This window comes from Anolis carolinensis, chromosome 3, assembly GCF_035594765.1.
Source record: "Anolis carolinensis isolate JA03-04 chromosome 3, rAnoCar3.1.pri, whole genome shotgun sequence".
Lineage (NCBI taxonomy): Eukaryota > Metazoa > Chordata > Lepidosauria > Squamata > Dactyloidae > Anolis > Anolis carolinensis.
The window spans coordinates 36,462,953-36,485,350 of record NC_085843.1 but is presented as its reverse complement, the minus strand read 5'-3'; the positions used below and the strand labels follow the sequence as shown (position 1 = coordinate 36,485,350).

Sequence of the window (22,398 nt, the reverse complement as noted above, 5' to 3'; positions counted from 1 at the left end):
CACCAATAGAACATGAGGTCATAGCTATAGCTCCTCAGATTCAATCAGAGCATCAGAGATAGAGACATACATACTCTGTGCACCTTTCCCTCTTTTCAGAATGAAGTTATCATGCCAAAGATGTTTGGAGATTTCTGCTTGGACAGTTTCCACCTACACTCTTTCTCTGCATTCATGACACGATCCTTTGGAACCTGATTTTCCACATCTCTGCACCTTGATTCATTAAGTTCATCATAAAATTGGATGGGGAAAATAGCTCTGACACCAGAAATATGATGCATTTACTCACTTAGCACTGGATTAAGTGGCAATAGAAACAGCTGCTGCTAAAATAATAATAATTTCAGTTGATACCGGTATGAGCTTTTTGAACAATTTGTTAAAAAGATAAATAAAGTGTATACTTGTGTTGCATTCAGAAAGTAGTTTAGAAAGGAAATGTCATAAACTCTTACAACTGAATGACATTGAAGAAGACAGGTCAAATTCAAATGTGAGAATGCATCTCCTCCCCCGACAGTACATTTCAACCTACAATATTCAACAGTTTCCTACCCTTCTGTTGATGACTTGCAAGAGACTAGGAGATGAATTGTGATGTGGAGAAGAGGGCAGAGAAATCCACTCCCCAGTCCAATTGCATGTGCCTAAATTTCTATCAAAGCAAAATATCTGGCATTTCTATTTATGCATTTCATTATGGTATTGCAGTAATAACTGACCTTGTATAAATTTACTTGGTTTATTTCAATGTTCTTTTTAACATTTAGAAAAAATAAATTGCAAATAAAGGCAGTCCCTGAGTTACAAACATCTGACTTACAAATGACTCATAGTTAAGAACGGGAGTGAGACAACAGGAAGTGAGAGAAATCTACCACTAGGAAGGGAAATTAACTCCTGAAAGAGTTATCATGGAAAAGAGGTGTCTCCACTGAAGCTTGATTACGAATCCTTTTTTTCCACAACAAGCCAAATTTTTTCAAAATCCAGTTATCACAGGAAAAGAAAGTGAGCTAAAATCTTCTGAACAGGGGTGCAGATAGCAAAACAAAACAAAAGCCACAGGGATGTTATTCCTGCCCCAAGCTATCCAAAGCTAATGATATATGCACATATATATGGTGTGCGTATTTTGGGGGAAAACCTTCCCAAATGTCATGCCATTTTCTACCCCCCCCCCCTCCCCCAAATCCGTTTTCATTTTTCGGAATGGGCGATATGCTGTTTCTCGGGATGGCAACCAGATTTTTGGGAGTGATCCGACCATAGGCGGCAATGCAGAGGCTTCACAGGCTCCCCTTTCCATCATTTTAAAGGCTATCAGGATAAAAGTGGCCACACTAGGAGGATACCTTTACCACTGCCCCCCCCCCAAAGTTTCAGAATGTTTGGGTCATCCCACCATAACCAATGGGTTAATTGGGATAACAACCTGAGGCTATCCAGATGTTTGGTACTATAGTTTCCATTGGCAGTACTTTGCAATGCTGGCTGAAACCTACGCAAACTGTCATCTCTTTGAGGTTCCTCTGCCTTTAATCTGGCTCAGTAAAGGCCTTCAAAGGCAGAACTTGAAATTCAATAGTTTCTGGTAATCATAAAATTAATGAACACCTCTTCTTCCTGCCCAGGAAGCTGTGACAACTTTGATATGGAGCTTAAAATGCCACTTCTTCTATAAAAGCAAAAAAAAAAAAATACCCTTCAACTTTTCACAAATGAAAATGGGGATGAATGTGGCCAAGCAACATCAGAATTTGCTTATTAATAATGGAGAATATACAAGCTAAGAGAGCTCATAGAAGAGTGCTTTTCCTGAGCCTAGTGCAAAGGACATAATGTGACAATTCCTCTTCTTCGCTCCTCTTCATAGAATTGCACTGGAGGACCTACACATTCCTAGAGAGGTGTTCTTTCTAGGAATTGCTAGGTTGTGCAACATGATTAAAGATTCTTAGAGCAAATATTTTAATCAAATCCACAACTAATCAGATCCATAATAGTCAAACCCGCAAATGTGGAGAGTTGACGGTAAAAACTGAAGAAATGTGAGCAAACAAAAAACGTGCAAAAATGATTAATGTTTCTTTCCACATCCCAATCCTCCCTTGCTGTGTTTATTCTTCTACACATATACACTAATGGAGTGAGCCTAAAACCACAATGACCCTAGCCAGCCTGGAAAGAAGGCAGAAAACATCTCACCGTGAATTTCTTGTAAAGTTCATAAGTGAGGAGAGGGTTAGGCAGCTCCCTGAAGTACAGCTTGCAGAGTGACCCCACGCAGTGAATGTCCTGCAGGTAAACTTCCCGTGTCAAGTCAGGGCATGAGTCTGAACCAAATTCTTGTCTGGAACAAGAGACAAAATGAAAATAGTCCCCATCTTAATTTTTTCCACATACAAAGGAGAAAACAGTGTCTTCACTGGGTAGCAAAGTCTTGAGAGTTTATTGCCTCAATAAAAGGGAACCTGTTCAGTACCAAGGATCACCATGGAAACCTACCTTTTCCTTGAGGGCTCTGTGGATTCTGCATATATTTCTTTACTTGTTTTCAGTGTCATTAAAATTAAGAAAGTCTACTATAAGCCTCAACTGAGCTGGTGGGCAGAATTTTGCAACCTTCCTAAAGCTGAAATGGTCAAGCAATGAAACCAGCAGTGGAACAAATATTTTTTTTCCAGGATTTACTCCCATGGCATGATACATATACGCAAAGTGTGGGGCCATTGGTTCACATGCAACCTTCAGGCTCCACTATGGCCACTACCTAAAGCCTTTTAAACTCATAATTTTTTAAGGTTTGCTGATTTTTAGACAATTTTCTATCCTGAAGACTAGGTCAAACAATCCTAAACTGGCTGCAAATTGAGTAATTTATGTCTTTGAATTTCCAAAGCCTTCATCTCTCTCTCCCAAACCCACAAAGGGTGGGAAAGACCCAAAACAGTGTTCAAAAGAGATGCAATATCATTTCTGGTCTGTTCAAAAACATCATTGTGCAGACACATAGAAGCAAATGTTGATCACACTACTCAAAGCAGCCCTTCCTAGATATGTTTCATTTTATTTACTCTATTAATACCCCACCCTTCTCACCCCAAAGAGGATTCAGAGCAGTGGAAACACTGAGTATGTACTGAAAATAAATAAATAAATATTAAAACATTTTTGTGTGGAGAATATGGCATTTACTAAAACCTGTGTTTTGAATATAATTTGGAGTTTATCTGAACAGGGGAGTTTTCTAAAAATTCAAATGCAACAGTAATAACCACATACCATTTCAATACACATAATTAATCCTCATTAAAAACACTCTATCATGTTGAAATCACTTTTTTGTTATGAAATCTTACCCAAACATGGCTGCTAGATTGTTACCTTTTCAACCAATAACAAATGACATTGTGTGCATACATTCATGCACTACACAATCCACCCGACATCGAAATTCCCTTGCATTTGTTTTGTGTTTTGACTATTTTCTTTACCTTAGTTTTTGGATGTTGGATGTCACCCCAGAAAGTCGGTAGATTCCATCAACAATTCCATGGGTCTCGATGAATTCTGCACAACTCTTCAATACTGGGGGAACTAACACAAAGAAAACAATAATGCAGCAAAATAAATATTTCTTTCTCATTGGATTACAGATTGAATCACTTTTATGCAGTGCATGGCAGGGATTTATTTTATTTATTTAAATAGAGTTATTTCACACTAAAGGGGAAAAAATCAAAAGGGAAAACAGACTGAAAACTACTATCAAAAAGTAAGGTAAAGGTAAAGGTTTTCCCCTGACCTTAAGTCCAGTCATGTCTGACTCTGGGGGTTGGTGCTCATCTCAATTTCTAAGCCGAAGAGCCGGCGTTGTCCGTAGACACCTCCAAGGTCATGTGGCCGGCATGACTGCATCAAAAAGTAGGACCCATTTATACAGACTGCTAAATGTGGTCCACAGTGGCAATGCTTCAGATTGGCCCCAAGGACAGTTACATTGCCTGCTTCCATTCCATAGTGGCAGTGGGATGGGTTTAGACAACCCAGTCGGGTCAAACCCAGCCACCTTTATCTGTACGTGTTTAGTTTTTTTTGTTACTGTAGCAGTGGCGACAGAACTCCAAAGAACTCCTGGCCATTGCTCAGTGCCTTTGCTGACATCCACACCTGGCTGTTGCTTGGAGCTCTTTGGCCACCCCATTTTCCCCTGCTGCACAGCACAGCATTGACCTGTGGGAACAATTCCAAAATATATAGCTGCTCCAGAGCACTCCTCAACATTTCCTAATGCAGGGTAAAACCATGTTCAAATGTTTTATCCCACATTGGGGGCAATAAAGTCCTATGCATCATGTGAACACCATGAAGCACTTCTCATCCACTTCAGGAAAGGTGGCCCATACAGATAGGCCCTTAGACTTCTTAGGAAAGGGGAAATAGTAATATCATTTACAATGAAAAGTGATATTCCTAATACTATTCAGTTGAGACCAAGAATACTTACACAATATTTCTTCTTCACATTTTTTGCTTGGTTTTTAAAATAATCTAACAACTTGTAGAAAACCAGTGTGTTGTAATGACTTGAGCATTGGACTATGACTCTGGAGACCACTGTTCAGATTCCTGCATGGATATGGAAACTCAATGGGTGATCTCAGGCAAATCACACTCTGTCAGCCTCAGAGGAAAGCAAAGGCAAACCCCCTCTGAATAAATCTTGCCAAGAAAACCCCATGATAGAGTCATCTTACAGCTGCCATAATTTGGAAATGACTTAAAGGCACACAATAATAACAACAAACAACTTGTAATATAATTTTCTTTCTGTTTGAATTCTCCTTCTTGATGCAAATTCCTTACAGGAAAAAAACGCATCCAGCACATGTGCACATATCATCAGATAAGTATGCATGAGTTATTTAATACTCTCTCCTCGATTATATTAAAATTACAGCAGTTAGTGCAGTTGTGCAAAAAGCTGCCAGCTATACTGCTCTAGGCAACTAATTATTTCTATCCAGATGAATGCTTACATGAACAAAGATCTTCACATTTCTTTTCCAGATTGTCCCTTTTGCTCATACTAGAAATACAGTACTCTGAAAAGTGAAAGCTGGGATTTGGGTGATGTTCACAATACTTCCAAACTTTACCTGATACAATGGGACTAACAGAATGGCAGGGGTTTTGTTTTTGTTTTTTTGCACATTTTTTCTTTTAGTCATCCTCCCATAAAGCTACAAATAGTTGTGGTGGTTTTCTCCCTATTGCAAGAGAAAATAATTGTTCCTCTGCAAGATTCTTATCATATACAATATCCCAAAGTGCAGAAGAATCATTATTCTGTATAGAAAATCATTCAGGGAAGCGGATTGCAATACACTATATTCCTCTGAAATTCCTGTGAAATATAGCCTATGACACCTGGTATTTATTGGTGGTCTGCCAGTCAAGTACTGACCCACCATGGTTGTCAAGATCAGACAGCATCTTGTGCCTTTAAGATATTTAGGCATGGACCATTCACATGGGTAGATATAGCATAACTGTGTGGTCACATGTAGTGTGAGAACATTTGGACCTATATTGTTTTTGACGTTTTGCAGTAAGCTACTCTCTCCCACATCTATAAGCATGGCCAAGCAAGCATTTATGTCAAGTTGTTTGGCTTGCAGGTCTTGGGTGTACTGAATGATATTTTTCATGAAATGCTGCTGCTTAACCTCCAACCTCAGAAAAAAACCTGAGGTTCCTATTTCTGAAACATACAGACGTTGGCATTTGTGAAGATAAAATGGTTATAAATCAAGAGCTCAAAATTCTGTCAAATGCATGCTGCAAGATGATAGGGCCTACATTTGACAATCTCCTGCCTATAAAGCTGTCATCTGAATAAAGTGGCTTTCCAAAAAAGAAAAATAAGTCACAAATCTTGAATAGTTGCACATCGTCCTTTTCTTACAGAACAATTCTACAGCTCAGAGTAGGAAGCAGGATTACATTAAGTACTGGAAAGCCCTTATTTTCTCTTATGCAAAACACATATTTTGTTAAGAAGCAACTTAGGTCAACAGCAGCCTTAGGCTGGGTGAAAGAGCCTCATATAAACACAATGAAGAAAGCTTCTTTCATTTATTCTCAAGACATCACCGCGGAAGAGCCAGGTAGAATATGCAAATTGCTCCCTTGTGCTTCAGATTCTTGGTGGCCTTTCCCCTTTTATAATTCCTGGTGTTGTATAAAATTGCCAGTTTTTAAAACTTGCAAACAATTCCACTGAATGCCACAAAGAAGAAAGAAGCATTAGATAATCATACCTGCATGGCCTGATATTATAATTTGGAATATTACTGAAACATCTTGATTCCTCTCATAGACTGTAAAGGAACACCACCCAGTAAATTTAATTGAAAACTCCAGTGTCCACCTGCTACATAGTCTCAGTGCATGATCTGAGACATGGCATATATTATACGTTTTATTTACATTGGCTGAGATGGTTGGTGGGTGTCCTAGAAACTGTAGTTTAAACAATTAAGTTTTTCAAGCTGTGCTTTGATGATGGCATCAAACTGGAAGAGCTACTACATCTTGTGAGCAGGGCTGCTGCGAGTAACATTGGGCCCAAGTGAATATTATTTTGCAGTGGTTCTTCCAGCTGTTTGTCAGCAGCTGATCCATGCAATACATGGAAGCCACTGGTGGGTGACTGGGGATTGACCAGTTGAGTAATTGTCCCCTGAGCAGGTCAGTGGCTTTGGTTTCACAAATGGGTGAAAAAGGGAGGCCTGGAACAGTTTGGAGAATGGCTCAGCTGGGGAGGAGAGCACTTTCCCCCTTTGCTCCCATGGTCAGCCTACTTCACTTGGGTGAGTGATTCCTGAGGAATCCAGGGTTTTTTTTCCTGGTCTGCTCAGTAACAAGTTTGTGTACCTCAGAACAGCAAAAATCTTTACGTATGATTTCAAATCTTCTGTATGATAGTGGTGTTGGTGATGATTATGATGATTTTAAAATGGGTGCCCACAAGCAATTTAGAAATAACTAGCTGTGCCCGGCTATGCGTTGCTGTGGTTTATGGGAATCATTTGTTGCCCAGGTGGAATAGCAGTGAATAGCCTTGCAGCCTCAAAGCCTGGCCGTTTTCTTCTTATGCTAAATCTTGTTTGGTGAGCTGGACTACAATGGAATAGGCTTGCTGCTTGGAAGACTGGATACTTGCGTTCTAGGGGAATGGTTTTTTGGCCAACTTGAATTGCACTGAATAGCCTCGCTGCTTCAAAGCCTGGCCGCTTTCTATATAGGGGCATCCTTCCTTGGGCAGGTTGAATCGTGGCTTCAAAACCTGAGGGTTTTCTATCTAGGGGAAATCTTGTTTGGCCAGGTTGAACAGCACTGAATAGCCTTGCTGCTTGCAAGCCTGGCCGCTTTCTACCTTGTGGAATTCTTGGTTGGCTAGGCTGAATAGCAATGAATAGTGTCAGTGCAGCAAGTATGAATGCTGCAATTAGTCACCTTGATTAGCATTTAATTGCTTTGCAGCTTCAAAGCCTGGCTGCTTCCTGCCTGGGGCAATCCTTTGTTGGGAGGTGTTGGCTGGCCCTGGTTGTTTCCTTTCTGGAATTCCCCTGTTTTCAGAGTGTTGCTCTTTATTTACTGTCCTGATTTTAGAGATTATATTGTTCTGTATTATTATAGCACAGTAATTTTAGATATTATATTTATAATCTTATATTATCTGCTTAGAACTGGATTATATGAGGCCCCTTCTACACAACTGTATAAAATCCACACTGAAGTGGATTATATGGCCGTGTGGACTCAAGATAATCCAGTTCAAAGCAGATACTGTGGATTATCCTGACTTGGCATTCTGGGTTATATGCCAAGTCAGGTGTGTGGTAGGGCCTTGAGTCTACACTGCCATATAATCCTGTTCAAATCAGATCATCTGTATTTTATAGGCAATGTGGAAGAGGCTCTGGCTGTCCCTTGGCCAAGGGAGTTGCTAGGAGATGAAGTGGGCGGGGCTTACCTTTCTAACTGGCAGCAAGGGGAAAAAACAGTTCTCCTTCTTCCTCTAATTTGGACTTTATTTTTCTAGAGTTTTTTTTTGTTTGTTTGAAAGACATATTTTGGATGATTATGTCTTTTGTGGCCAAATTTGGTGTGATTTGGTTCAGTGGTTTTGTTGTTTCCTCCATAATAAAACGCACATTACATTTTTATATATATAGATGATGCTACCAAGAAGACAAAAACACACAGAGGGCCCTTGGGATCCGCTGTGGTTTGACTCTAGGACTTTGGATACCAAAATCCATGGATTCTCAAATCCCGTTATATACAATGATGAAGTAAAACTGTGTCCCTTATATAAAATGGCAAATAGTGAGTTTTGTTTCAAGAATTTTTTTCTGGATATAACAACAACAACAACAACAACAACAACAACAACAACAACAACAACAACAACAACAACAACTTTATTCTTATATCCTGCTATGCCTGGTTGAATCAGGGATGCTGATCCTGAGAATATGGAAAGCCCACTATATGCAAAAACCCAATTCTGCCTATCCCTCTTATAACTTTTAAAACTTTTATATAGTAACTTTTCACATAGCCATTCAACTCCTATTTGACAACAATCATCTTTGTCATTCTGGATCTCATTCCAAATTGTTCACTGTAGCCCCATACAGATCAACAAAACTATTATGGCATAAACTTTTGTAGATTGCAACCTACTTTATACACCTGATGAAGTGGGATCAGTTCCACAAAAGGTTGTGATATACCCTATATACTCACGGGTAAGCTGACCTCATGTATTAAAGCCAAATTATGGATTTTGATATGACCTGTGAATAAGTCAAGGGTATTTCTGCCAAGAAAGGAAAGCACCAGTGCCGACTCTGGGAGCCAGCCATTCCTAACCACCTCCACAATTTTCCCACCCAGACTTCTAATTATGAAGGCATTCAAAAAGGCCCAAAACAGCATTCTTGCCTTTGTACTCAGAGAACGGGATTTATTTATTTTTTATAAGAGTTAGAGTACATTACAAGTTTTTTTAATCTGATTTTGACTAACTTTCCTACACTTGTACATGAGTATATACATAATAAATTTGTTAGTACTTTTGGTGCCACAAGACTAAGTCCAAACCAGCCCAGGTTTTTTTTTTTTTTGGGGGGGGGGGAGTATTCAGGTTTTGCTTACACCAACACTTGTTTGCCTTTCCATTCACTTCAGCCCTTGACTTGTGATGTCAGTTTGGCAATTCAGCCCTATACTTCCCAGATGAATGTAGCCAACTCCTTCCCCAAACTTTAAACACACTGTTTTCTGCTGTCCCTGTCCATGAACTCTGCTGAACAGAAAACAGCCTATTTTGCCAGACTATACAGAGGTTTGTGATGTAAAAAAAATCCACGAGGGACTAATTTCACTTGTGACCAAAAATTACTGCTATGCATCAGTCAGAGCCAGCCCTAGGTATTTTTCAAGTGTAGGCAAACAGAATTTTGCCCCCCCCCCCCCAAACCAATCACTGAAAAATAAAAGCGTTGGATAAGCGAAAATGTTGGATAATGAGGGATTAAGGAAAAGCCTATTAAAGATCAAATTACATTAAGATTTTACAAATTAAGCACCAAAACATCATGTTTTACAATAAATCGACAGAAAAAGCAGTCTCGACTGCGCCCCCAGATGTTTGCGCCCGAAGCGACCGCTTAATTCGCCTCATTGTTGGACCGGCCCTGGCATCAGTTTCCAGAACAGCCAAGCTCCTCAATGCATTGATTGTATGAACAAAGAGAACAAAAATGCTTTCATTTGCTGGGACCAAAATTCCAAATTAATTTTGTTCTGAGACACGTAGGACAGTCAGGTGTGGGGTTACAAATGATAAGTCCACAAAAGAACTGAGATATTTAACTTCTGTTTTCTGAAGTCATCCCCTGTGGAAAAGGACCACAGCTCAAGTGGAAGTTATTCTTAATGATGTAATTGAAATCTACATACATATTGAAACTTGGGTGAAAAGTTTCTTTCAGAGAAAAACCTTCTTTGGTAGCCAAGAAAATTAAAGATTTTTCTATTTCCCTGGTGAAGAGAGACAGAAGTACTGGTGTCTGTGGAGGAACAGGAGACAGGGTAGGATGCCCCAATCTTCCTATGTATGTAATTGAAAACATACCAGTGAGCTGGAGGTTGGAAGAGGCAGCTGGTATCACACAGTTCCTGCTAGTTCTGCCAAGCAGCCAAAATTTCCTCATTTTACAATTACAATAGAAACCAGATGCAGAAGAAAGAGAGAGTGTGGACCCCAGGCAACAGTTGGGAGGGAGGAGGAAAAAACTGAGCTTCATTGAAAACACACTGAGACTATAGCACTTTGTTTTTCTTGGACAAAAATAAAACATTCTCCCTCTGAATGTCTTAGACTTAGACAGGCAGCCCACTTCAGAATGTGGTAGACTACAACTCCATACCATTATGACAATTCTGGCACAGGATGATGAGCTTGCAGCCCAATACATTTGGCAGGCTATCAGATTCTAGCAAGACAAAGGTATATTATCAATGTCATGTCATGTCATGTCCTGTCAATCAAAGCTTTCTTTTGTCTGTTAAGTCAGTTTTCCTTTGAAGATTTCACATGTCACATCCCTATTGAGATGAACAAGTAGCTCATGCTTAGAAACATTTCATATCACACAGTTCCCTCCCAAACCATTCTGAACAAGATCTCTCTCTTTTTCCCTTGAATTTCATAAACAAAGAATTGTTTTCAAGTACCAAAATCTGTTTTGAATTGAAATCCTATGATGTCTTTGCATGTGATTGTCTCTGGTCAGGTTTTGTGTTTTATGCTTGAAATACATAAAACATTAAGTTTATGAATGATCCCACTGAAATCCTCATTTGTTATGCTTAAACATATGTGACTACAATACAATGTGGAAATCTATGCCATCTAATTAGGACTCAGCAGCGTAAAGCTTCCTGGTTTAGTATTAAATCTATGAATATATCAGCTTTTCCGTTTAAAAAAAAAAAAGGATTCTAACTCATGACTAGTATTCAGAACGTTATTTTGTAAAAAAAATTGTAATGTAAATTGAGCCAATGTGGCTTCTTGAAATAAATATTTCTTATCAATCACTATTCTTCAGCTGCAACAGGGAAACATTGTTGACTTAACCAAACCCTCAAATCTAAACCAATACCACATGGGCTCCTCCCATGCCCAACAGTATAATGCAATGAGAATTAAATTTTATTGCCTGGTGATGATCATCTTGAGATAAGAAACTGGGGAACAAGAGTACACACAAAAACTTAATTTCCATATTTGCTTTAGCACTTTATGGCACAAGAGTGAAATACCTCATTTTTACTGCACATGCAGAAATATACAACTCCCCTGCTATAATAAAAATATTAAGCAAAACAAAACAGGAAATTGTTGCAAGCCATATATATTGCATCTGCTCTAGTTAGAGCTAGAAACACTATATGCCCACTAACTAATTTGAGGACCTTTTAAATTATTTAACCAGGAAATATAATAATTTACAATATACTTTTAATCATAACCAGGAAAAGTTGGGTTTATGGACTACAATTCCTCAATTACCCCAAGTAGCATGGCCACTATATCTCTTTTTATGTTTTTGTGTATATGCTAAAACTCATATTTTGAAAAGGCTTTCAGGAATTCTCCCTTAAATGAATGAATATGATACTTCTGGACACATTTTCTCCAATATACTCAGAAGTATAAAATACAGAGGAGATTTCTTAAATTTCTTTTTATACTTTCTTCTTATTCTTTTTCAAACTTCAATGGTAACTAAAATACCTGCCATTCCAAATATTAGTAAGATAATTATAACAATGTTTCAAGTACTACTCTTTTCTTGATAAATACATCATCAAATTACTTATCAATACAATAAAAGTATATACAGTACTAAGCCCCATATCTACGATATGTCCCAAGACACACACACACCATAGAGACTTTTGAATATACTTAAGCCAGAAGTATACCACAGAACCACACCGGAGGATCTAGAGAGGCCCACAGACATGTCAGGTGGGTATTTTTTTGGAATGTAGGTAAGTGAAATCATGCATACTAAATCAATGGATAAGGAGTTGTACTATATCTAAAATTGGTTGTTATATTTCTATATTAACATCTAAGATGTCAAAAATCCAATTGAGTAGTGAAGGTCTGTCTTCCAACTTCCAACTTTAGGAAAAAAATTAATTCTCAGGTAAATATTCTAATCAACAGAATGACACTTCTAAAGACTGGACATGTCCCCTTTCCCTTTAGACAAACCTTCCATGATCAGAAGATAAGAGATGTCAACAGAGCTGTGTGAGCGGATGTCTGCAATGCAATTCTGTAATCAGACAAAGGCCTTCAGTCTTCCCAGCTGTCAATCCAACAATTTTCACCAGCAAGCACTACTTCTACGGCTTGTAGAAAAAGTAGGAAAAAATAACATGAACCAGCTCTCCTGTGCCAATGTTTACTTTGGCTTATGACGGATGAACTATCGGAAGCCTCAGACACCTGTGTTTGAACTAGGAGATAGCTAACCAACATCAAACAGGCTTAAAAATGAATGCTCCCCAGTTTTAAGCTGCCATGCTTTTTCCTACTTTGGCTGTCCTGTGCTCAGCTTTGAAACTGGAACAGACAAACTAGCACTGCCAAGATCCTTTCTATATAGAAGACATTGTAACCACACTTTCCCACTTGATTTTGTTGGACAAGTTGCTACAGTATCAGAGGAACATAAGAAAAAGCCTTTTGTGATCAAATGGTTATTTATTCAGTTTCAATTGTGATGGAGTTTTCTGGGAGACCAGCCGAAGGTGAGCACTTCCCCATTACTTCCATCCATACTGCTACTGCCTCCATCTTCACTAGCTCCTGATGATTACAATAAGTGGGGCTGTTAGACTCATGTACTGCTGATAAATTTCCCAACGGCATTTGTTTGACCACTGTGATCAGAAAATGCTCAACTAAATAAACCTCTGATCAGATCCAATATGGCTTAGTTTAGATTTTTATCTGCTTATATGACAAGGCAAGAAGCAGGTTCAGCTTTGATCAAGATTTATGGGTGATTCTACATTGTAGCATTAATACAGTTTGTCACCACTTTAACTGTCATGACTCAGTGTTATGGACTCACTGGAGGTGTGGTTTTACAAGTTCTTTAGCCTTTTCAGCCCAAAAGTGCCAGTACCTCACCAAACGACAACCCTCATGATTCCATAGCAATAAGCCATGGCAGGTAAAATGGCATCAAACTGCATTAATTCGACAGTGTACAAGCAATGGAATTGATGGTTATAAAGTGGGCCCCTATATCCAATGTTGTTTAGTTCCAGGCCCCCATGTGGATACAAACATTTGTGGATGCTTGAGTCCCATTATATACAATGATATAGTAAAATGTAGTTCCTTCTATAATCAAGGTTTGTTTTTGGCATTTTTAAGATAATGTATTTTTATGTCATGATTGACTTTGTGGATACAGAATCCATGGATATGGAGGGTCGACTGTACCTTTACACATTTTTGTGGGATTTTGCTCCTTTGATGCTTTGTTTGTGCTTTTCAATGAGTTATCCTTTAACACAGAGCTTCTAAAGCTAACTGATATGGCAGAGAACCAAGTTGTTTCCCCCCATTGTGTCAAGGAGTGGCATCATGTTTGTGCCAATTGGCTATAACAGATTCTTTATGTCATAGAAACATATCACAAACTGGCAGCCAATGGCTTGCAGACTGGCACCAAGCCACACACAACCAATTTGAGTAGCACTGTTTAAGTGTAGAGTCTTCTATTCGAATTCTAGAAATATCTTGCCTGCAGACAGTGTGATTTCTAGCGAGCCTGCTGAGAGAAAAAATGTAAATATAACAGAGACAAATGCATAAAATCCTGAGAGCCTAGGCAAAAATAAGACCCAAGACAGGATAAAACAATCCTTACAATTTAAACTGCCAATCCACGGCAAACAAGCAGACTGGAAACACTATGCTTTGAAGAGAAATGCAGTCAGTGTCTAGTCAGGAAAATCAAAGCTGGACTTTGGGATTATCCTGCTCCCCAAAAGCAGATATGTAGAAAAGAAACAATAAATAGTTAAGCAGAGAAGCAAACTCATTTCAACTCCCTTTCCTTCATTTAGTTTATTTTATCAGCCTTTTATTTGTATGGTTTCGCTGAGGAGACCTCACACACAGATAGTTTAGAAATACTTCTGGACTAAAGAAATAACCTGTTATTAATATGGTTCCACTTTTGTCAAACAGCAAACTATCTTCTGCCAGATGACTTATGAAAATACTAGAAAACTCCAACAGTGACTTTTAATTATTGGTAGGGATGTAAAGCATATTCACAAACCTTCTTATCCTCAAAGAGAAAAGGTACGTCTACAAAAAAAAAATCAGTTTGAAAAACCTGTCAACCATTGGAATTTTTTTGCCCTACATTTCTGATCTGCAACTGATGGCAAAAATATTTTTGCAAATGGAAATGTTATATGTGTTGTCGAAGGCTTTCATGGCCGGGATCACAGGGTTGTTGTATGTCTTTCGGGCTGTGTGGCCATGTTCCAGAAGTATTCTCTCCTGACGTTTCGCCCACATCTATGGCAGGATGCCTGCCATAGATGTGGGCGAAACGTCAGGAGAGAATACTTCTGGAACAGGCCACACAGCCCGAAAGACATACAACAACCCCGGAAATGTTATATTTTGTTGGAAAAGATAATGTTCTTCATGTAAAACCAAGTATTTTTGCACAAATGCACCCTTTTCTGAAATTTTCATGCCAGAATACATGAAATGCAAAAATGCATTGAAATATGCAACTCTACATAAATTGAATGTAAATGCATGACATGTTTTTTCTTTCATGTGGGAATTTTAAAATTAGTTTCTATTAAAGGTGTCAAATGTTCTTTATCCTGAGGATACCCTATGGAATAATTTTGTTATAGTACTGTGATCCTCTTTTTATACAATACTAGCTGTGCCCGGCCACGCGTTGCTGTGGCAAAGTGGTGGTGGTATTGGTTAAAAGTTGTGGAATTTTTATTTGACATTATTTGTATTTCTTTAATTAATTTTATTGTAACTTATCTTTTTTATTTATTATATTTTATTATTTTGTTGTATTATTTTTAGTTATTTTGTTATAGTATTTTATTGTATTAATTTTTTAGTGTTTTTAATTATTTTATTTTTATTATTTTTTATTGTATTATTTGTATTTATTTTATTTTTTATTCTTTTATTAACACTGGGCTGTGTGGGTTGCTAGGAGACCAAGTGGGCGGAGCTTAGCCTTCTAAACTGGCAGCAATTGGATAAAAACAATTATTGCTCTCCCTCTAAGTAGGACTTTATTTTTCTTTTCTTTTTGTTGTATCAACCTAGAGGCATGGATGATGGGTTGTGTTGTCAAATTTCGAGGTTGGGGGGCCTGTAGTTTTGTTGTTTTGTCCGCTGCCCTGATGCCATCACTCTTTTATATATATAGATGGTCTACAATCCTTCTCTCCACTTCTGAAATAATAGAGCTGTAGTTTCTGAAGCAGACAAGGCAGAACTTATAAAATAAGACCTATCACAAATACCTCAAACAGATAATTTCCTTAAACAAAACCAGAGATCTCAGTATGTGCTTTAAAGAGCAAGTGTTATTACATCCATTAGTGATATATGTTGCACTGTACAGCTTCCAATAAATTTGAACTATTCACAAATAGATGTTGATATTTTTGTATAGGTTTTTCAGCTATGTTTTTTATATTCCTTATGCTTCTAACTTGGCTTGTGTTCCCCTGTGAAACAAACAACACATTAAAATGTGTATATACTTGAAAAACGGTTTGGAAATTAAACAAAAAAGCTTTCAGTTATTAAGCAAATACATCTTCATTGTCCCTAATTTCAGATTTTTTTCTCCTGTTTGGCCAAATAGAGTAGCAACTAAAAGAAAAAAAATTAGGCATGGAACACTTTTAAAGTGTAATACTTGGTACATAGAAAAAAGATCTAAGCCCAATCATGTTCAGGGGGTCATTGAGTTTTGGACACCTCATTTTAAGAAGAACATAGGCAAGGTGGCAAAAGTTCAGAAATGGGCAACAAGGATGAGAAGAAGTATGGAGAACAAAACATATGAGGGAACTGTGCATGTTCAACCTGGTGAAAATATGACTGGGGGGGTCAAAGGCTGTCCCAAATAGGAATGTGTAGGTTTGTTCTCTGCTGCCCCAGGGTGTAGGGTTAGGGTTAGGGTTAGGGTTAGGGTTAGGTCTAATGATTTTAAGTTACAGAAGCCTAGATTTTGATTGAACAGTAGAAGGATCCCCTTGACAATGGAACCAATAATCTAGGGAGGTGGTGGGGTTTCTCTGAATGTCTTCAAGAAGAGCGAGAGAACAACCTGCTGGGGATGTTCTAACTCAATGGTTCTCAACGTGCAGGTCCCCAGATGTTTTGGCCTTCAACTCTCAGAAATCATAACAGCTGATAAACCGGCTGGGATTTCTGGGAGTTATAGGCCAAAACACCTGGGGACCTGCACGTTGAGAACCACTGTTCTAGTCAGAGATCTTGCATTGGTTAGGGGGTTGAACTGAATGGCCTTGTGGGCCCCATGGTTCCAATATTTCCCTGGTGTTTGGTCACACCACAAGCTTATGTGAAGCTGCTCCCATCCCCTCCCTATATTTAAAAGTGTTATTTCTCTGGATTACAGTTCCCAGAATCCATGCTGGCTTTTGGATGCTGGAACCTATATTCCAAAAAAGATTCTGGCAGGTTTGTGGAGAGAGATGCTATCATTCAGATAGTTTGGGCCTAAGCCATATGGATATAGAAAAGTAAACTATGAAATAAATATTAGGAACATAGTTTCAAAAATATGGGAAAACGATGATTTTTCTATTAATTACGCATTGCATCTGTACATTTAGATAACATAATTGTATACTTAACTAATGTGGTGGCTAGAGAAAATAAGGATTTTTTTTCATTCATAGCAGCAAAAAATGTCAACATCTAATATTTCATAACTCTGGCTTCTCTCTCAAGGCAATTTCTGGTTTTCCACAGACACTGCTGTTATTTGTGCATTGTTTTGTTTTCTGTATGATGAATCACAAGCTCACACTCATCATAATGGAAAACAAAGCCTTTTCTCTCCCTGCTATCTCTGCTTTATGTCGGACCAGGTAGTGCTTATCATTTCCTTTCCACCACGCACACACCAGCACATATCCATTTCCTCAGCTAGCTCTGACTTGCCAGCAGAATTGTTTCAGGGGCCTCTCTCTCTTGAAAGTGGCAGTAGTTGGTCTGCACAGAGCTTCCTGTTGATGTCAGGACCTACTTCCTCTTAAAGCAATGGAGCTTCCTGTTAGTATATGTAACCTTTTCCATGAAAGCCATTCGCCTACATAGGAGATAAATAAATAGAAAAGAAGAAGAGGAAGAAGAAAAAGGAAGAAGAGGGATAGCAGGGCAAGGTGGAGTTGGCTTTGTTTTGCTTGCACTTTCACAGGGAATAGGTGATGGCTTCCATCACTAATGGCAAGAAATGATATCATGTCTATACAAACTGTAGTTCTACTGGCCTTAATATTCAAGATAAAACAAAAATTGCTCATGGAGGTTATTGTTTTCCCACTTTGACAGAACTGTCGTGTGGATAAGATGAATAGCGAGCAACCTTTCTTGTGGATGGCCTAGTGTCATCATATTATCATAGGAGAGCCTTTGTGGCCGATTGTGTGGCCTAGTGTAATCTAGTGTAGTGGTGTCCTAAATACCTTTGGACTCAGCCATCATTGACAATATGCCAGGGGATTTTCTAGGACCTTAGAGACTAAGGGCTCATCTACACAGGCCAAAAACAGCAAAGCTGACCAGGAATGGAGTATCCCAGATCAACACTACAATGTTTGCACAACCAGCCACTGATTCAGCTCAGCATACCCCTTATCCAGTCAGGGCAGCTTAGATGACAGCTGCAAAGCCAAGTGGCACTGGAACCAGTTTGGTAGCACCAGACTACCACCTTTACTTGCCCCTGTCATGCTGGGCTTTATGGTGCCTATCAGAAAATGGTGCTGGTAACTGCTCAGTTCCTGTAATGATGATAACCAGAGCAATGAAGTGACGTGAAAGAGAGGATGTGAAAAAGAGGAATTACTACCCAATTTTGTACCTCTCTTCTCTGATTGCTTCTGATAGGATGCAGCACTGCCCCAAAATGCAGATGAGCTCCAGACTTTCAGGGAAGCTTTGGAATATCTCATGACTTCTTTTAATGTGAGACGAGGTAGAGTTAAGCAGCCTTTTCCTGAGTTATAGCAAATTGACCTATATGTTGTTTGGCTACTGTGGAGTCTATTCATCCCCAAGCCAACTCATTTGGCCCATATATGTAGGCTCTGACTGAGAGAATGAAAGGGGAAGCCTAAGCATTTGTAGACCTGGGGTCTGCAAAATAACAGTAAACCACGCCAGTCAAAGTGGTGTCAAATTGCATTAATTCTGTAGCATAGATGCAACCTAGGTCCATTTTTATAGGCATGGAGTGAATCATTGAAAATAGGTTAACAATGTGGGAGGCTGTAGCCAACAACATGGGAATTTTTGAATCAGGCTACTAATTCTGTATTATAGCCACTGCCAAGAACTTGTATAATGGTTTATAAAATGCATGCTTTTGAAATAGCGACATTTAGCCAACCAGTTTCTAGGGTCTTATTACCTTTCAACAGCAACTCACTCTGGCTAAGACCAACTGAGTTTACCAGCATCCCATCATCCATCATGTATATTTTCAGAACAATACAGAACTATACAAACTTTATATACTAGAGCCACATGTCAGAAAACTCTTCCCACTATCAAACTGCTCACTCTGTGAAAATACTGCTGCCCTACATAAAACCGAGGGAATTTACTTTAGGATTATAACCCCCAGAATCCCACTGTCAGCATTGCCATTCGTTGATGAAGTCTTTAAAAAACAACTTTTCCAAGCTTTTGCTCTACAACAGCTCCTAGCAGAATGCGACTAATGCAGAGTCATTACAGATGCACATGTCTGATTCCTACATTTCATTAGAATAAAGTGATGGCTTGAAATTATTAAAACAACTGGTGTGACCTGTTGAAGCAGATAGACCTGGCAGAGAGTCCAGATGACTAATAATGTATCCCAGCCTAGGGAAAGCCAAAGCATGCAATTACTGGTGATAGGGCTAATGCTCATTTCGTGAACAAAAGTGGACAAGCGAATCAATCATCAGGTTCAAGCTAAATTGAGAGAGGCAATTGGGGTGCCAAGTGCAGATGCAAGTGATACATCACTCTGCACACTGACTGAACTGGAAGCTGTTCTGAAGGCTTCTAAGGTTGAAAAGGCAAACGGACCTAATAAAACCCATATTAAGTTTTTTCGTCATCCTCAGCTCCGTGTCAAAATGCATTGCATTTTCCTCAGTTTTTTAATAGCTGCTTTGAGTCTCTGTATTATACCTAATATTTGGCAGAAAGGTAAAATTGACTCCAGTGCTTTAACTTGGCTTTAAATGACACAAGATATTAATCTTTAAGTAAGACAAGAAGTTATCTTCCAGTTACTTTCCCTTGTGGACCAGAAAGTACTGGTATATGATTCTTTTAAAAAAATATTTGATACACTCCATACACCTGCATGGATGTGGACACACAGAGAGAAGGAGCAATAGATTTTAAAGAATACACTCTACTAGGCAAAGAGAAAACAGGCAAAAAAAAGTTTATGTTTATCAGAAGACACGATACATCTTCAACTATTTCTAATTCTAGCCTCATTTTGGCATTTTATTCTACAACACTCTTATTCTGCTTTAACTGCCAAGGTTTTTTCTTATGGAAGTCTGGGATTTGCAGCTAGGAAAAAAGCATTCAGAATTCCAGCCAGTTTGCTCCAGTGCCTCGCCAAACTACAAAACCTAAAATCGCACAGAATGAAACCATGGCATTTAGAGTAGAATAATAGTGCTATAACTGTATAGTGTGATTAGGTCCTGAGCTGCCTTTAGGAAACTCTAAATCTATTAGTTCCCTATCTTGGTCCAGCTAGTCATATGGGTGTTTTCATCACTCACATTATTCCGTTTTTGGTTTTTACAACACTATAATAATTATGTGCTGAAACGTGAATCCTTTTATTGGCATATAGAAAGTGATCAGCTTATCACTGGCAGCATGTGTGCACACAACTCTAACGTGCCTCACTCGCAGCTATGAAAAAAGAGAGTATGGCACAACTCCCAAATCTGCAGTGGGTACATTCCTAAATTTACTGTGGAAACAGGAAACCATGGATAACAGTAAACCCTATCGAAATGAATGACTTCTTGCAGAAGTTACCATCAAGAGGCACCCTGGAGGACCTAGAAAACTCCTAGAGGGGTATCATCTCAAGGAATTTGCTAGATCCTCTAATGCTATTCTATTGTAACATCAATACAATACAATACAACACAACACAATATAATATCATATCATAATGTGACTAGTCAGTATGACTGAAACATAGAATCCTAAACACAGCTTCATAAAGTTACTGATTAGGACTACAAATCCCAAACTTGTCATCCAAAAAGGTTAATTTTATGTGCTGTGGCCCCAAGAATAACTTGTGAGATCTTTTTATGTCTCAGAGCCAACACAAAGGGAACATTAACATCACTTGCAAGTCCTTTGGAACATATTTCTGTCCCAGTGTGGTGTAAGGTTTGAGCATTGGACTATGACTCTGGAGACCAGGTAGTGCTCTACTCAGCCATAGAAACTCCCTGGGAAACCTTGAGAAGTTGCACTCTTTCAGCCTCAGAGGAAGGCAAAGGCAAACCCTCTTTGGAGAAATCTTGCCAAGAAAACCCCATGAGAATGATCACCTTAGATTGCTATAATTCAGAAATATCTTAAAGATATACAAGTAGAAGAACTCAGAAGGGATAAACCAGTTTCCATTATAAGATATGTCATTACATTGCTGTGGATGTGCACACATAATTTATGCAAAAATGCCTCACTTTTCTTCTTGTGCCTTTCAGCTGTGGTGCACATGCTGCCACATCCTTTGCAATGTAAGAGTTAACTGGCTGTCTTCACAGGTTTGGTATGTGAAATGCGGGAGTGTAATCATCTTCTCTTTTCCATTAAACACAACCAGGCATAACATTACCTACTAGCCAACCTTGGGTCCTCTAAGTGTTTTGGTCTTCGACTCCGGGCTGTGGCGCAGCTGGTTAGTAGCCAGCAACAATAAATCACTACTGACTGAAAGATTATTGATTTGAAGCCTGGGTTGGGATTAAGTTCCCGACCATTAATAGCCTAGCTTGCTGCCCACCTAAGCAGCTCGAAAAGTTGCATCTGTGAGTAGAGAATTTCTAGGTACCACTTAATGCGGGGAGGGTAATTTAACTTAATTTACGACACCATAAAACTGCCGGCGGCGTGCGAAGAACAATGAGGAAGTACTAGCATCAAAAAGGACTCAGTGTCACAGTGGATGTTAAATTGCCTCTATTGTCTGTCTATATGTTGTATGTCTAATAATTGCATTGAATGTTTGCCATGTATATGTGCATTTTAATCTGCCCTGAGTCCCCTTCGGGGTGAGAAGGGCAAAATATAAATACTGTAAATAAATAAATACATACATACATACATTTCCAACATTTGGTCAAACTAGTTGAGGCTTTTGAGTGTTGAAGTCCCAAATACCTAAAGGACAAAGATTGGGAACTACTTCTCTCTATATTTTGGATAGCAAGAAGCTCTGCTAGTAAGGCTATTGGCAACATCTTCAAACAATACAGGCTCCATGGTGAATCGTTGGGGCAGCAGGGCTCCCCATACCCCTCCCAGCCAGCAGCAACATTTCCCCATCACACGTGTGGAAGTGTCACCACCAGGCTTGTCTCTGTAGTAGCCTCATTGTTCCAAATGCAATACAGGGAGACTACCATGTTGGTAGCGCAGCATTCTAGGATGCTGCTGCACCAGTTGAACAATGGAGCCCAACTGGAAGTGAGGCTATGTCATGTGATCAACAGCATGCTCAACGGCATCACCTAGCAGATCCTAGGATGTCAAAAATTTATCATTTGCTGAGGTCCTTGGCCAGCAGAATAAGTCATGCACTTCTTGTTCCTTGTTAAAACACTGCGTATGTCCTAAAAATAGGAAATAGACTAGCAATCACCACAGTGAAACTCACATTTTCCTCTTGCTGGCACTCTCTATGTTTT

General features: G+C 39.0%; 1 protein-coding gene across 2 annotated transcripts in view; it reads right to left on the bottom strand.

Moving 5' to 3' along the window:
• The window catches only part of arhgap31 (Rho GTPase activating protein 31), a 121,910-nt gene that overhangs the window by 28,446 nt on the left and 71,066 nt on the right, over nucleotides 1–22,398 (bottom strand). For both annotated transcript variants that reach the window (XM_008107889.3, XM_008107888.3), the window contains exons 2-3: nucleotides 3,501–3,603; nucleotides 2,212–2,356 (exon numbers count right to left, since the gene is read on the bottom strand). In XM_008107889.3, the coding sequence (XP_008106096.1) occupies nucleotides 2,212–2,356; nucleotides 3,501–3,603 (248 nt within the window). The remainder of the gene's footprint in view (nucleotides 1–2,211; nucleotides 2,357–3,500; nucleotides 3,604–22,398) is intronic.